Consider the following 17,303-nt stretch of genomic DNA (forward strand, 5'->3'; position numbering starts at 1 on the left):
GCTGATTTTGACTGTAGTAATAATGCTTTAAATGAGTGAAATAAATCTCCAGCCAAACTGTTTTCCTGTTTTTCTATATTATTATAGTCATAGAATGCGGAGTGGTCTGGCTACTAGAATTTTAACCTTAGCAATCAACGGGGGTTCGCTACCTAACTTGTCAGATATTTAAGCAAGGTTTCAAAACTGGTTTTTTGGAGACAGTGTGAATTTGAATTAACAATATTAAGCCAACTGTTTTCCAATGGAATCGATTTTGTGTCCCTTTTCCTCTTTCAATTCTCCTTTATTTTCTTGTCGTTCCTTTTTTTATCCCCTTTCTTTCCGTGCTGTTCTCTCCTCCGTTTTTATCTGCACTGCTTTCCTTTCCTTTTTAGTCCAATGAAATTGATCATTGGAAATCCATTACATTAGATTTAGGAAGGAAAATTGTGTAAAGTCTGTTCTGTATTTCCTATCTGCACTCAACGAGAGAAAATTCAGAAATTATTTGAAAAATTAATTGCTATAACGCGGAATAATTTTTCATATCACGACCCAATCAGCAAGGCAGAGTTTTTAAGGCGTTTCCATTTCAATGCTATGACCTTAACGACAGATTCTTTCTACTTTGTCTACACTCACTCACCGGGGTAAAAAACAAATCTTTGATGTAATTCTTGCAATCCAGAAAGAGGTTAACAATAGTGACTTAAGGTCATTGCTAGATTTTGGTAGTTTTGTTTAATTAGGGGTTGATTTCTCTTCTACGCTCATTCAGCAAGGTAGATTTTGGACTGACAAATCGTTCTGAGTTTTCTTTTATCACCTAAATACCATCAACGAGAGAGGGACAACTCAGAAAACGTTCGAAAAAAAAACAAACTTTTGATACAAGTAACACTTTTTCATATCAGCATTCAATCAGCGCAACAGATTTTCTGAGGCGCATCTATTCAAGTTAAAATGGCATAACCTATATGACAGATTGTTGTATCTTGTCTACACCCAATCAGCGTTGTAGAAAAAAAGTTTCTCTAAAAAGCAGTACACAGTTGTTTCCAAATTCCTCATTGAAATCAAGAAGTAGATTTACCACTTATTGACAAGTGTAGCCATAGACAAATTATGGCAGTTTTGTTGAATTGAGTGTTTGTTGGTTTCTCTTCTACACTCAGTAAGGTAGAACTCATAGTGAAATAACAAAAATCTGATGCCTTTAAATTTCGAATACGATACACCCCTATTTTCAATTGTTTTCTCGTTTCCTATGATCGTTTTCCGTTTTTGAACCACGAACAGCATTCAAATTTTACTTGCCATTAGCGAATGGCTTCTCGTCTACACTCAATCTGTGAGGTAAAACTCATTGTGAAATTATAAAATCTGATGCCTTCAAAATTCGAATACGATGCACCCCTATTTTGAATTTTCTTCTTTTCCATGATTGTTTTTGAACCAAGAAGAGCATTTAAACTCTACTTTTCTTTAACGAATGGATTCTCGTCTACAGTCAATCAGTGAGGTAGAGCTCATGATGAAATTATAAAATCTGATGCCCTTACAATTCGAAAACAATGCCCTATTTTTAATTGCTTTTTGTTTAACAATGATTGTTTTCGGTTTTCGAACCATGGAAGAGCATTCAAGCTCCAGTGGCCTTTAACGAATTCAATATGTCGTTCTTTGGTTCAAAAGCAAAAAGAAATTGGTTCTGATTCCCTTAGATTTCAAATACGAAAATACAAATAATTAATTTTTTGACTTTTAATTAGAAAAGAAATTTTTTGATCCTTTTGTACTGATTTTGGTTGCTTGCTGCCAACTCTTATAAGTATGCTTTCAACCTGAGTTCAGGAAAAAAAGATTGTAGACATTGCCGACGGCTTTGATTGTAGAATTTGTTGAGTACATGCAGGCTTTTGTCGGTTTCCGGACCAACTTCACCGATTTGAAGGCTACTTTTCGCGCATTCCGGACCAATTTTCGACGATTTGTCGTTTATCGCGTTTTCAGTTGCAACCCGGTGAAATCATATCGATGGATTTTCTATGATCCAGTGACAATCCGAGCTTTGCCATCGATGAGTTTTCTATAATTCATTGAAAATCAGAGCCTTTCATCACTGGATTTTCAATGATTCGGAGCTTTTCCATCGATGGATTTTATATGATCAGAGAAAAAGTGTTAATGAACCATCGATGACCAATGGGTGGACCTTTTATGAAATACCTATGATCAATCGATGGGATTCACTGGGAGCTCAACCCATGGAACTCTTTTGCAAAACCTTTTTGAAGTCGGAAGCCTTGAAATTTCATGAACTAGTGAAATTTTGTTCAAGGGGAAAACGAAACAACTTCTAAATTTTCATCTCAAGATATAGCTGGAGTTATGTTACTTCGACTCGCATTTTGGCTTCGTTGTTTTGCAGTTTCTTTATCAACCATTTTGCCGATTTTAAGAAGGCGCTCATGTGATGCATCCACACTTGAACAAACACCGTGCAATTTTTTCTGGGCAGTCGCTAACTTCTCCAAATATGGATCTAACTCTGGCTGATTTTTTGTAGTTTGCATAACAGCTAATAAGGTCTCGTTTAGGCACTCAATCTCGTTAGCCAATGACAGCTGACTGTTCTTTGTCAGTTTGACTTGTTCATCCACCAATTGAATTTGAGGCAAGAGAATGTCGGACAGAACTAAAATAGTACCAAAATGCCATTCTTCAGTAAAATTTTTAATATAGTGTGCGCTGTTCCAGCCTGTAGGAACAGGGCTCATATTCTCCTGGCCTTCTTTTTTATCAACATTTCTATACTATACAATAATATATTTAAGTCATAACCGACAAACAAAACATCGAAACAACTTACTTTTGAGTCGAAAGCAGGAAAATATAACCCAAGTCGGGCCAAGAACTCTCAAACTACTGGCGAACGGCTGGCTTTGTAAGTAGCTAGCTGTGCCATAGGGAGGCTTGTCTGAAGCATAATTGAAAGTAAGGAAAAGAGCTGGTTTTGAGCGCGCGAGGTTACGGTTAAACAACTCTTCATACAACGAATTTATGTCTCCTTCGGTGAATCAACTGCTTAGACTAGTAAAGCATAAAGCTCAAACAGAACTGCTCACAACTTAATGCTTTCCCGGCTTTACGTGTTTATCCCGTTTTTGAGGACGAAAAGTCAAATGGAGAGACAGAAAAAAGCAGGACAACTCCTGAATCAAAATCCGAACAAATGATCGGAAAACCAAAAACTACTATATTTGACCGCAGACCATTTGAACAATGCCAGCCAAAGTCACAGATAAGACTAAAAATATTTGACATTGCTAAAATTCTTGGAGCTAAAATCCTGAAAAACAAAGTTTAATCTATTTAAAAATATCCATATACCCGAGGACACGTTTTCAAAGTTTTTGGCCTCTAAACCATTCAGTACTATAGTTTCATTCCTTAAAATACTTCATTGGTCTCTGAAGTTTAAAACAAACCAGCAAACGAAAAAATTCAAAAACCTTCAAAAAGTACTAAAAAGTCGCTATATTTTCGTGATTATTTTAAAACAATTTTTTCTCACTAGAAACTATCGAGGAAGTCCTAAAAAGATTTCATATGCCTCTATACACCGAGAACTGGAAAATGAAAAAAAAGTTCTTTGAAAATTGCTCCAATTCTTGAACTATTTATCTTCAAAACCAATTCGATGTGTTACGAGTGACAAAATGTGACAAAATTTCGAGATAATAATATATGCAAACCCAGGTTGCCGTCTCAGGAAACTACCAAATTACCCATTTCCAAGCCCTAAAAGTTTCATTGGTCCCTATAGAACGAAACATGCAAAAAATGATTATAATTTTAAAAAAATGAACCCGCAAAGTTAAATGAAAGTTGATAAATTGTGATAACATTATCTTCATAACCAATTGGTTTTCTCTACAGCCTATCCAGTTAATCATTTTAAGGCCCTAAAAAATTTTACTTGACAAAATGGAAAAAATGATAAAAACTGCAAATTTTATTTTCAAAAAGTTATTCGTGATACCAGTATTTTCATTAACAATTGATTATCTCCACAGACTATCGAGTAACTCATTTTGATGCTACAAAAAACCTTAATTGACCCTTTAAGAGTGGCAAACTAAAAACACAAATTTCACAGACATAAAAAATTGGCTAGTTATGATGGAAAGTTGCTAAAATTACTGATACTATTATCATCAAAGCCCTCAAATGCCTTTAATAAAAACAATTCCGTATCCATCGTCAAACAAACATTTCATTGATCCCTAAAGATAGAGAAACTAAAACACTAAAAACTGAAAAAATTGCAAAATCACCATCCTTTTTGGGTGTTTAAACTTTTACCGAAACATATCTTACCTATTTTACCTTATCTTTGGGTGAGCCTCAATAACCTAAAAGTCCCTGAGCTACTTTCGACCTGCAAGAGCCGAAAGGCATACTCCGAAGACTGGCTAAGAACACTAAAAAACGACTTGAAGAGGCTAAGTTGTAAACAAAGAAGAGTGGATCAAGAAACCAAAGTTGTTGAAATATACTGACATGGTTGATACCACCATAAAATCTGTAGGCGAAAGACCACAGATAGTAGAGTGTTCGATGAGAAATTGCAGCCGCATGTTTGCGACTACAAAAGAAATGAACAGACATGTGAGAAACGATCATGATATAACAGCAATGGGATAAAAAATAGATCCAGAACTGATCGTAATAACAACAACAACCCCGCTTTGCTGCCCCTTGAATGGCTGTAATAAGCCATACAAGACAGTAGGCTGGTGGAAAGCTCACACGAGTAAAGCTCGCCCACAATTTGTGGTAGTTTAAAGTCTACAAAGAACTGATATGGAAGTAGCGAATACTGAGGGATCAGTGGCACAAACAAGCTCAGATAAAACTGTGGATAATGACAGTGAAGTGTTTCAATGACCGAAATGTGCTCGACATTTTAATGTCAAGAAAAGATTAGTGAATCACTGCTACGTCAAACATGACTGGTCCTACAGTAAAGGAAGAGAAGTCGAAAGAAGAGAGACTAGAGGCTCTCAGCCTTCATACTCTCGTCTACCTAGAGAACCGGACAATCCGGGGGCCCCGTCTCACGGGAGTTAAAACATCTGATCTGTTCAGTCTCCAGTTACGAACTCTCAAAGGTCTGACGACTACATAACAGCGCTTGGGAAGTTTTTCGCTACTTACCAATGGGAGGGGTCACCGAAACATATAGCACTAAAAACAGACAAAAAGACTTATGGCTTGTAAAAAAAACTTTATGAACAATGAAAAGCGTTAAATCGATACGCTCTGCTAACAAAAAACGCAGGGACAAAAAAAAACAAATTGAAAACAAGCAGTTTAAAGACTACTGAAACTAGCTTAGGGCTTCTAACGAAACTTAATGCTTACTGAGTGTTACCTGTTTAACCCGTTTTGAAGGCTCAAAGTCATAGAAAAAAGTGTAAACACATCTTGAAAAACATAACACGACAAGTTTTCAATTACCTTCCAAACAATTGTATTAGCTAATAACCTAAAAAAACAATTCAGGCCGAAATGAAACTAACACAGTTGACAAAGCCCATGACCCATCCTAAATGCACAAAATTGAACCAAAAATCGAAAACTATTAGAAAATGATTTTGCCCGGACTCAAATTTGCAAAATCATTTTAAAAAAATCAATTAATGCAAATATCGACTCTTTGCGTACTTAGAATGAGTATAAAATGGGACAACTTTGTGGAAATCATTGACAGAAAGAACAAAAATGAGGCAATAACGAAATTGTCAAAATCAAGAAAATCTTCAAAGCAAGTCACGTCAAAGAAGTTGATAGCACCTCATATAAAAACGCCAAAATCCTTAAATATTACGTAAAAATCGGATTCGATAATTTGACCAAATATATGCCACACTAGATGAACAATAAAAACGTTTTGAGACTCAACGATAAGACAACATTTATTCTTTGAAAATAAAGTGTCAAAGTTATAAAAACAACTGCTATGAGATCAAGCAAAAATTAGATTAACTCATTTCACACCTCAGGTTGATGAGACTGAATGATGACACAAAGACAACAAATTTTCGCAAAAAAAAACAAACTCGATAGTTCAATTCCCTTTGGGAAAAACTAGAGTAAAAGCCAGAAAAAATAAGAGGTACAGACTGAACCTAATATTTTATTCACAAAATCCTCATATTAGCACTTGATAAGATCTTTCCTTAGTGAAGATTAAGCGATAAGATGGCAATAAGTACAAAAAAACTAGCGAAATTCATCAAAATAAGCAATTCTTTTCATCTGAAAAAACTAATTCGATTGAGTTAAGCATCCATAACAACAGATAAGATCTGTCATTAACGAGATTATGAGGTAAGTGAACAAAAAAAATGAACAATAAGAAACTAGCAAAAAAGTTCTATAATAACTCTTTAAAACAATTAGTGTAAAAGTCATAGAAAGCAGTAGCTTTGAACTGAAACAATTAAATCAAATAAGATGACATCTAATAGTAAACGATGAGACCTGTCACTAATAAGATTGAATGATGTTACGGCAAGAAGTACGAAAACTAGCAAAACTCAAAGACTCATTAAAAACCACAGAGAAGCAAAAGTGTCAAAGTCATAGTAACCACTAGCCATAAACTCGAACCATTATTTCGGTTCATTTATACCTCTATTTATACCTCATTAGCAACCAATGAGACCTGGGATTAATGATACAATGAGATCAGACAAATAGCGTAAAAAGGCATTAGTCCCCATTAATGATTTCAAGCAAATGCAGACCGACGCAAATAGAACACACATAGATATCAAATTAACAGATCTCTAGAGACAAATCATTGAAAACAGAATTCAAATTGCCTCACGTGGAAAAAAAATTACTTTCAAAATCAAAAAATTGTTCAAATACCGTTATCTCACTCCACACTTCAAAGCCAATTTGAAGAAAAATTACGCTTCAAACCTACTCGCTTTTTCGCTATCTTTACTTGTCGGGCGTGATTAAAATCACAACTCTAATTTGACTTCTAACTGACGTGAAAAGCGGAAAATTTATGAACAGATTATAAAAAGACAGTACACCAATAAAATTTAAACACTTTGGATTGTTAAACACAAATTATCATTCAGAAAAAAACTATCAGACGAAAGATCGTATGTACGACAAATCTTAAAAGATTCAGGGGTTGAAAAGTTATTCAAGAAGTCCACCAGTTCTATAAGTCAAAAAACCTAATACGACAATAAAAGAATTAATCTGGCAGTTAGTTTAACGAGCGAGTGGTGTATTCAATTTGTGAGCTAGTTCTGATTCGCTGCGATGATACATTGAAGAGTAGCATTTCAAATCGCATTCACATTCTTTTGACTAAATATATTAGAAACTTCAATAGATGTGAATTCTAATATAATAGAAGAATAACCCGAAATTTGTAGCCGAATACCACGAAAGAACAAAATTGTTAAAGAAAGTGTTTAAGGCTCTGCTTTATGAGCAAACATGATTCTTGATTACGTTTGATCTGCCGATAATCTGATAATTATTTCTCCATGAGCTAATTTGAGATTTTTTTCAAAAAAATCTACCAAATTTCTAAAAGCATTGTGAAAGTTCACTAATGTCTGCATTTATTGTCACAAGTGATTCTTAAGTCAGTGATTTCCTCGTAAATAATTGTTATCTCATAAATAAATGGGGTTATTTCAAAACTTAAGAGAGTTTGTGCTATTTTCTTAGTTCTTGAGTGTGAGAGAGAGAGAAAGAAAGGAAGATAGTATTGTATTGTTACAAGTATTTAGCAGTTTTTGAACGAGCTTAAGAATACGACAAGTGTAAAGTCAAAGCGGGCAAAAAAGAAAAATTTGAAAAATAGTGATCACATGCATGATAGACACACTTTTAAAGTCGACAATTTAAAAATCCACAGAAGGCGTTTAGTCAATTAGTACAGCAATATTTTTGTTTGCTTTATATTTTTCTGAAGTTTCGCTGCAAACATGCCATTTAATTGCACTGACATCCGGCCTGAAATCTCGATGAAATTTAACAAACGTTTTCTCTAAATAACCATGCTCCTTCTTGTCAGAAAAGTATTTGAAAATTTTTAAAATATTAACTTTCAAATTGGTGTTGCGATTATTAACTTCTGATCCGTGACATTGCAGAATGGGGGAATTATCTCACCGGTCAATTGCACAAACTTAAATATTTAAAGGATGAAATTTACATCAGAACATAGCCGGTAGATTGCCGAAAAAATAGCAGCGATAGACGCTTGTGGCCTTCCATAAATTTAAATAACTAAAGAAATAAGATAGGCAGATTTACCACAATTCCTTTGATAGACTACTAGTCTTTTTGGTTAGATTCGGACTGTCATTTTTATGAGAGACATAAGCTCTTTAAGGAAAAAGCACTAATTGAGCTTTTTCAAAACTAAAAATCGAACTCAAAAACTCTATAGATGTTCATAAAAATTAAAGTTCATCAAGCGAGTTCAAAAATCATTTTTCTGAGTGAGTTAAGTTACGCAATTGACCTAAAAGCAGAACGAATGACGTCACGCAAACAAATTTTAACAGAAAAGCAGTAGAGATCACTGGAATTGAAAAAATCAATTCCAAGACGTCAGGTCGCAAGAATCATCGATGGAGACGAAGAATTAAAAAAAAAACGGTGTCCCCAATAATAGCCGCTATCACTTCCCGGCTATTAATAAAAACAAAAAGTGACCAGAGTATTGTAAAACTCAGAACATATTGCTAAGTAGAGCCAAATACAATATATGCCACGGAAAAAAACTATCGTCTTCAGATTAATGATTACCTAGGTTCAAAGGCATCTCAGAATAACATATGCGGTATCAAAAACTCTTCAATTTCGCCACAAAGATATTTCAAAACATTGCTTTTTCATGTCAATTTTGACTCAACTTTTACCAAATTTGTCCAATAGTTGTTGCTCTGGATGTCTTAAAACCAATTACGCATTTTTCGATGGCATCCCAGAACAACCAATGCGTTACTTTCAGTATATTGTCTGTGTCAAGAATCAAAATACATTACAGAAAAAGACAATTTGGCAGCCTTTCATGACTATTTAGCTTGTTTTGATTATTTCTTTTTAAGAACTAATTGATTTTTGGATGAATTAGTATGATTGGAATTATTTCGATGATTTCCCAGAACAAAATTCAAATGACAATCCGTAAGTTGTATGTTTCTAGAATTTAAAAAGAAAATGAAAAAGAAAAATTTGGCAGCATTTCATGACAATTAAGCCTAAACTTTGGCCAAATTATTCTATATTTAGTTCATAGTCCGACTGTTTCAGACAACCAGCAATGTTTTTGAAGGCATCTCAGATCATCAGTTAATCTATCTATCTTTGTTACACTGTCGTAATTTAGAAATCCAAAACAAAAATTCTGAAAAAACCTAATCAGAAAAGCTTTATTACTCATTTCTGTGTTTCGTTTGCAAAAATTTAGAACTTTTGAAAACCAAGAACAAAGTCATTAGGCATGCAGTTTAACAGAGGAAGGTTTGTTTATGATTTTCTGATAACAATTACAAAAACTATGAAGATAACTCAAAACAAAATTTTAAAAACTAAATTAGTTCAAGACAACACGTGGTCCAAAAGCAAAATCAAATGGAAATTGAAAAAAAATTTAAAGCCTCTCAGGCTAATGCAACCTTGAAATGTTTTTAAAAAACAACAGCAAACGATATTTTAGATTTTTTCCATTTGATCTCAATTTCTTCTAGAATTTGTTCTTTGTCAAAATGTTTCACCTTTTAACAATTTAAAAAAACCACAAATATGAGTTGCTATAGAAAGCGTCAACTACTCAGTTGGCTATCCTCGAGTTCTTTTTATGAATCAGAGAAATTGTATCATTTTACCGTCATTATTAAGATCTGCTCACACATTTTAATTTAGAAATCAAAGTAAGAAACTGACTTTCTGCACGCTGCAGCACTACAGGTAGAGACAAATGTGAAAACATAGGTGTCCAAGATTAAATTGGAAGCAAAATAATAACATAACCGACTAACGTCGGGCGAATTGCTCTCAAACGACCGGCGAGCGGTTGGCTTGGTCAGTAGCTAGCCACGGGGGGGCAGCACTGGGTGGGGGGGGGGCAAAAGCGCGGTGGGAGGGGGTGGAGCCAATAGTGGGGGTGGGGGGTCAACAAAGGGGGGGGGTGTCAATCTCTAAGAACCGCCCCTCACACCATAGATAAGTATAAGTCTCCAAGACAGTTCGAGCTGAAACAGACCTGAAAGGCTCTAAGAGCACATAATGCCCGCTGGGCGCTACCTGTTTATCCCGTTTTTGAGGACGAAAAGTCAAAAGCGTCAGACGAAAAATTGGTCAAGCGAAAAATCGCATAAAAAAAGACCGACAGGACTAATATAATTGCTACAAACTTCGTTTGAGAGCAATTAAACAGATTTTATAAGAAACTTAGGTCACCTGTCATATTTTGACTAGTGCTTGCCACTGTTATTCATATTGCCACGGTTGACTCCTAGTAAAAATTAATCAAGGAATTTGTCGTTTCCTAATGGAAAATTCGCAAATGTGTTCAATTGTTAGTTAGACAAAAATAGCTTCTTTCGTATTCTGATCTTTCTGCAGACCTGTTGTCCGCTAATTTACTGCTATTTCGTCGCATAGTTAGATCTCACTTGCCTTTTATTATTGAAAACATAACCCACTAACGTCGGAAAAAGTGCTCTAGAGCGACTAGTGGCAGCTCAAATCGATTGCAGCCTGCTTCAGTCAGGGGGAGGGAGAGGGTAACTAGATTCATTAGGCAGTAATTCAAATGAAGTCATTATATACCCCACAGTCATTATATACTCCAAACAATAAAAATTAAAAAATTAAAGTGAATGTCACGCCCCTATTTCGTCCCTCATAGTTACGTGATGATATTCCTTAAAATATCCTTAATTAAGTGCTTTATATTAATTAATATTCATTCAGTTTCAAGGCCATATATAGCCAATATTTCCATCTAGGCCTGTAGCCCTTAATTTGTTTATGTTTACGAAAAACAACCGCAGAGTGACAGTTTACTAGCAAACATATCAAGTGCCTAAAAGCCTCAATATTTACTTTTTTGAGTTTCTTGAAGATAAATTCACATAATTAGTAAATAACTTTATGAGAGATTATGTACTTGGTGAAGTAATTATTCTGATAAAGTAGGTGCTAATACGGAACTTGTATATGTACTTAACAAACATCAAGAGACGTACGAAAGCCGGAAATTGCCCAACTTGTAGATCAGTAAATATTTACGAAGGACCAATACAACTGAAGGCACAGCCCTGCGGAACTTACGATCACCAGAACACCGGAGAACCAGCCTAACAATCAGTTGCCTAACATCTTGTTAAACTTGATAAAAACTTGAGAAACTTCTTGCTAAATTTGATTAATTATTGCCAAAACAATTAAAGATTGAACTGGAAAATCCTTATAAAACTCTAAGTTACACCAGGCCTCTACAGAGCAGAATAACTCTGAGAAAAGCTATTAGATACAAGGCAAACCAGTGGATATATCGCGCATCCGAACCGCTCAATAAAAGGCTATTACTAGCTAATTTTGTTTCAAAATATATCTGCTAAAAACCGCACTGTGAAACACCAAATAAGTCCTTGTAAAATGCCAATTATCCGAGTTAATTACTCCTAATATAAACCTCAATAACACCACGAGGAACACTATAAAAATCAGTGCGTAACAGTGAAAGATGACATCAATTTCGGCACTTTTCATTTGACTTTTAGAAGAAAAATTCCACCTTCAGCTGCTTGAAACGCTGAATGAGAGAAATTTAGATTGCTCAAAATCGAGGGTGCAAAAGTCACTCGAAAAGTCAAAACGGTCGAACGAAATTTTACATAAAAGACCAACACTTTTACAGCAATTGGTTCAAACGTCGTTCCAGAGCAATTAATAGTCTGAAACAAAAACAATTTGTCATTTTGTGAATCCTATTAATTTGGACTCCCACAGTCAGAAAAAAGCGCAAATTTTTGCCAAAAAGAGGTTTCCAAAGTTGTCAATTCTTTTAACTTTGTTTCCAAGCCAGACAACTGGAAGATTTTAGGTCTCTTTATTCCATTGTATCATCTTTTGTCTCTACGTTATTTAAATAGCCAACATTTAATAGCTTCTTATCACCTTAATCCCTATTTGAAATGTTAGGAAAATTTAAAAAAATGTTTGGAAATTTCTGATTTACACTCCAAACTCATTTTTCACCTTCTGTGAACTCAATTTCATTTAAAATGTTTGCCTTTTCTAATTGTAGATAGTTTGTTCCGATGAACCAATGTGAAATGTAATTGTGTCTGAAAAATTCGTTTCCCTCATTTGATGTTCAATATAGTTACCTTGAATTTAGACGCTGTCTTTTAAAGAAAGATTTTTGTATTTTTTGGGCGTGTGGTTTGATCAACTCAACAACACAACATGCATTTTTCCCATGGGCTTGAAACTACCAGAGCTCTAAAGGTTTCTCCCTAGGTTTTTCTATTTTTCTACATTGCCTCGTATAACCAAATCAGCCTGAAAAAAATGCCTCAAGGCGCAAAAATTATGCAAGTTTGGAAACCCTCAACCGATCCACAACCACTACTACTAACCACTGCGCTACAGATCACATAGCTCACTTATTCTGCAACCGAATTTATATTAGCTTTACTTCAGAGCAATAGAGATCACTCAAAAATGAAGAACGAAAGCGTGAAAAAGTCACTTGAGAAGTCAAAGAATGCTCTAGAAGAAAAGCGCAAAACTGTCAAGCGAAAAAATTGCATAAAAAAGACACACACGTTTTTAGAATAATTGCTATGAACTGCGTTCAAGAGCAATTAAAAATTTATGTTACATCTCCGTATGCAAATTTGTAAGATGGAAATGAAAAAAAGAATATGCGCGTGAATTGCTATGCGCGTGAACTGCGGTCTATGAGTAATTGTTCGCTGTGAGTTTTATAATTTTCGACACGTGATAGGTAAAATATTTAACATCAACATCTCAGAAAATGAATTCGTATCGAAATAATTTGCTATTCTTCAGGATTTCCGTACGACAAATCATGAAATTATGTCTTTTTTTTACAATTTCTTATAGCTCGGCTCTTCCAAGCGATCTACTGTATTCCTCGGTAGAAGCTTTCGAATTGGACTAAGAGCAACTTTCTCCTTGCATATAACCGCTCCTACTTGTTTTGACGTTCACTATAGGTTAACTTCTTCAATACATGGTAAGCTCAGAAAAATTCAGTAATGCACTAAAAAGCCATTAAGAACCTAAGAAAACTAAGATTAATTTTTTCCAGACTGAATTTTAATTGACAATCAACTTGGTTAACATAACTTTGGTTTTCAGTAGAACAGATCAACAGTTTAATGAATCACATTTCATCAGTCTATTTCATTTTTCCACACGTGAAGTGTTTCTTTTTTTATTCTCCTCACTATGAATGTCAGTTAAGAATGGTAACGATAATAATGGTGTTTTACATGCGAATGAGCGATTTTCTATCTGGCTAGCGGATTTAACTCGTATCAAGGATTCATATTATTTCACCAAACAAAATACCTGATATGGATCCCTTCCAGGGTGCAGTGGCAATTGATGCCACCGTTGGAAGTGCACTGGTGCTCGCAGATGGAGGTTGGGCAATTGAACACGCACCACTTGCAGATCCTTGTTGACTTGCCGATTGTTGTTGTTTACCCCGATCCGAAGAGGTCGAAGAAGATGAGGACTGCATTATTGTTATTCTTACCTTTGATCCTGCGTCAATCAATTTTCCATTTGAATTTCAACATTCTGAAATTATTTTTTTACCAAATGAAAATTATAATTCACGGTCTTGAATACAATCAACATATACTCTACAATTTGAACCTATCTTCTAAACCTACTAATCATTAAAATTTCAATAGTTACTACAATCACTGCAGGGGGAGGGGCATTTATAATACGAAAATGTTATGTTATTCGTATTCTTCATCGTTCTAATCTGATTAACCAACTTATAGGTTTTCCTGCTTTGAAACACAGTGACTTTGTTTAAAAACACGACAACAGGCTGATATCGTGTTGTTCCCCACCTCAACCAACTGCGGGCTCAATTTTTAGGAGCTTGGTTTTGTTCATGTGAGTTTATTTTGTGGATTGGTACCCGAGATATCACGCACGCGATATACAAACCATAGATGTATGTTACAATCTCGTATTTCCTTGACCGTTCATCAGAGCATGTGCACCATCAACCCAAACTTGAGGTCGACAAAAGCCCGCTACCTATTTTGCTGCAATAATGCTACCTCATAAAAGAAGGTTGTGACAAACAAAAAAAAACCAAACAAAAAAGAGAAATGATACTGACAAACAAGAACAGACCAAAATACGAGAATATTTTAAATAAAAATGCAGCTCCAAATAAGATTGCTCTGTTCTAATAACATCCCACTAGGGCGCGGACAAAATTCTCTATTTATACTGAAATCAACAGAATATGACTTAGTTCGGTTGACATTACCAGTTTCCATTTTCTCATATATGATCTACCGGCATATCCTTTAAGACAAGTACAAGACTCTCTACCACCTGCAGCAACCCGGCAAATATCCATCCATTGCTCCATAAGCAAAACTACCCATACATGTAAAAATAAATCCTACTTTTTCAACAAGCTTAAGTAAGCTGAACCGCGCAAAAACGGCTGTTGAGACACAAAAGTGGGTAAAGGGTAGACCAGGCAGATGATTAGCTTGGTTCTCTGACGTCTCATCGCAACCCTGTCATCAGACACAGCCCAATTAACTTAGTTCGAATCTTCATTTTCTCCGTATGTGGGCTTAATTTGGTTGCGAATTCGTAATCAAATAGAGTATTACCAACAAGATAGCACGAGGTAACCCCTGCTTTGATTATTCTCAGCTGTCTCACTCAACTCGCACAAAAATACGAAACTCGTATAGCAAGTGGCCAATCGCTTTGTTCAACTACAGCCGAGCTTCTGAGATGCAAAAAAAAGAACTAGTTTACAGTTTCGAAGAAAAAACATCGATTGCGGAAAGGGTCGATCGGCAAAAACATTGATCCCAATTTTCTAATGTTTTAAATTTCTTAAATTGAGAATTAAACTCAATTTATATTGCGACGCTCAACTTTGTTAATTGCAACAGAAAAAAAAATAATTGAGGTACGTTTGTAGTACAAAAATAAGATTTATCGTCGCCTTCTCTAGTTTGTCTATATTGTACCAATTAATTACAAGGAAAATAATTCTCTAAAACATAGAATTTAGAATGAGCTAAACAAAGATGTAACTCAATGGAACACCGGCAAAACGTGAAGGGGAATTCAGGAAAACTGCTTCAACTACATCTTTTTGACAGCAAAAGATTTTAAAATTATCCTAGAAGCTAGATTTCGACAGTATACACGGATTCACAATGGAAATAGCGATGCTCTTCAAGATGATAGCGCAAAACATTGACAAAAATGGACGAAAAACTTTTCTTAAAACCCAATATTATTTAAGTGAACTAATTATAATTATCATATTTAGATTTCTGAAGTTAAATATAAAAATGGTAGTTCCTAATTGATAAAGTTCAAAAACGTTAGGACTGCAGTCAAACAGTCACGAACTAGTATGAGATAAATTTCATCAAACTGAGTCAGAGATCGTGGATTATGAGATCCAACGTCAAAACAAGGATGAATAACTGTTAATTGTGAAAAAAAATTTGAAAACTCTTGCTTCGTTAAAAAATCAAAACGCATAAAAAAGCAAGAAAGTTACTCAATTAACTTAAAACTATACATACAAAATTAAAGTTCGGATTAATAGCCTACTTAGAGATATTTGAATTGAAACGTCAATTGTTTAACCGAAGAAAGATCAAAAATGAGTTTGCTAAATACTGCGTGTAATTGGCATTCTTATAGTTCTCAATTCAGAAAAATTAGATATTAAACAGTTTCCGATATCAGGGAGGTGTACCGTAAACTTGTCCTTATTTGCACTTTTCCCCAGATGTTGACGATGCCCCTCCTGGCCCCCTAACCCGGGGACCGCATGTCATTCACCATGACGTATTTGCAGAAAGGTCACCGCGCCACAACCATAAGCGCCAGTATTCCGCCAAAATTACCTGCTGATTGCAGCTCTGTGCGACAGCTACAGCAACAGCGTCTGGAGTTTTTCTTTACCTCATTTGACGCCAAGAACAATGTTAACTTTGACCAGCAGTTTAGATGTAGTTTAAAGATGAAAAAAATCTTTCAAAACAATTTGTCCCAAATCGGGCTTAAGCAAAAACTGACCAACAAATGTAGTTTACTAAGCGTTCTTTGTAGAGCACGAAGCATTCTTTTCAGTTTTTGAACTAATTGTAGGTTCAAAAAGAAAACTATTACTTCACCGTTCAATGACAAAAATTTTCAGTCATTTACCATTCGTTGTTAGAACTCATTTAGTACCTTGTTGACAAAAAGAACAAGCAATTAAATGTTTATACTTTTGCATGTTACTAAAAAATTGTACAAAAACTATAACTAAGCAAAATATTAAAATATTTGTCAAAGTTAGAACCAAAATATTTTGCACTAGGCGCTAATAAGTATGAGACACGGCTGAAATCTATATGAACATTTTTTTAATGTTTCATCCACTTTTAAATTACAAATTTGCCATTTCTTTATTATTGTTCTTTAATTATTGTTTTTACCGAAAAATAATTTTCAGATTCTAGATGCTTTAAAATAATTCGGAAAAACATTCGGAAAAGCAACTGACAAGATTGAGGGTGATGGTGGAAAACCAAAATATTTTGCAAGACGCTAATAAGTATGAGACACGGCTGAAATCTATATGAACATTTTTTTTAATGTTTCATCCACTTTTAAATTACAAATTTGCCATTTCTTTATTATTGTTCTTTAATTATTTTTACCGAAGAATAATTTTCATATTCTAGTTGCTTTAAAATAATTCGGAAAAACATTCGGAAAAACAACTAACAAGATTGAGGGTGATGGTGGAACATTCTGTGATACGCAGAGACTCGCTTACGAGCTCTCTTGTCAAGCAGGACATAGAAATTATCCCTTTTCTAGACCCGACAATTAGGGCATATATGGTGCGAGATTTTTAGTAAAAATTTATATTTATAAATTGTCCTCCTTGTTAAATTATACCTCAGAATTAGATAATTCAGTGTGTTAAATTTCTC

General features: G+C 34.8%; 1 protein-coding gene across 1 annotated transcript; it reads right to left on the reverse strand.

The window, feature by feature from the left end:
* Positions 1-2,270: 2,270 nt before the first annotated feature.
* On the reverse strand, positions 2,271-13,880 carry LOC142351482 (SNARE-associated protein Snapin-like). Its single transcript, XM_075403521.1, has 2 exons — positions 13,651-13,880; positions 2,271-2,680 (listed from the first exon to the last, which is right to left on the reverse strand). Exons 1-2 carry the CDS (start codon positions 13,823-13,825, stop codon positions 2,355-2,357), a joined length of 501 nt encoding a protein of 166 aa, XP_075259636.1. The 5' UTR covers positions 13,826-13,880; the 3' UTR covers positions 2,271-2,354.
* Positions 13,881-17,303: the final 3,423 nt, after the last annotated feature.

This window comes from Convolutriloba macropyga, chromosome 13 (genome assembly GCF_964194025.1).
Source record: "Convolutriloba macropyga chromosome 13, txConMacr16.3, whole genome shotgun sequence".
Classification (NCBI taxonomy): domain Eukaryota; kingdom Metazoa; phylum Xenacoelomorpha; order Acoela; family Convolutidae; genus Convolutriloba; species Convolutriloba macropyga.

Excerpts from the sequence above, each read along its gene's own strand:
- LOC142351482 (XM_075403521.1), bottom strand. The coding sequence starts at position 13,825 with ATGCAGTCCTCATCTTCTTCGACCTCTTCGGATCGGGGTAAACAACAA. Across the intron at positions 2,681-13,650 it reads CTGGAAGGGATCCATATCAG|TTCTGTCCGACATTCTCTTG; the intron begins GTATTTTGTTTG and ends GTACTATTTTAG.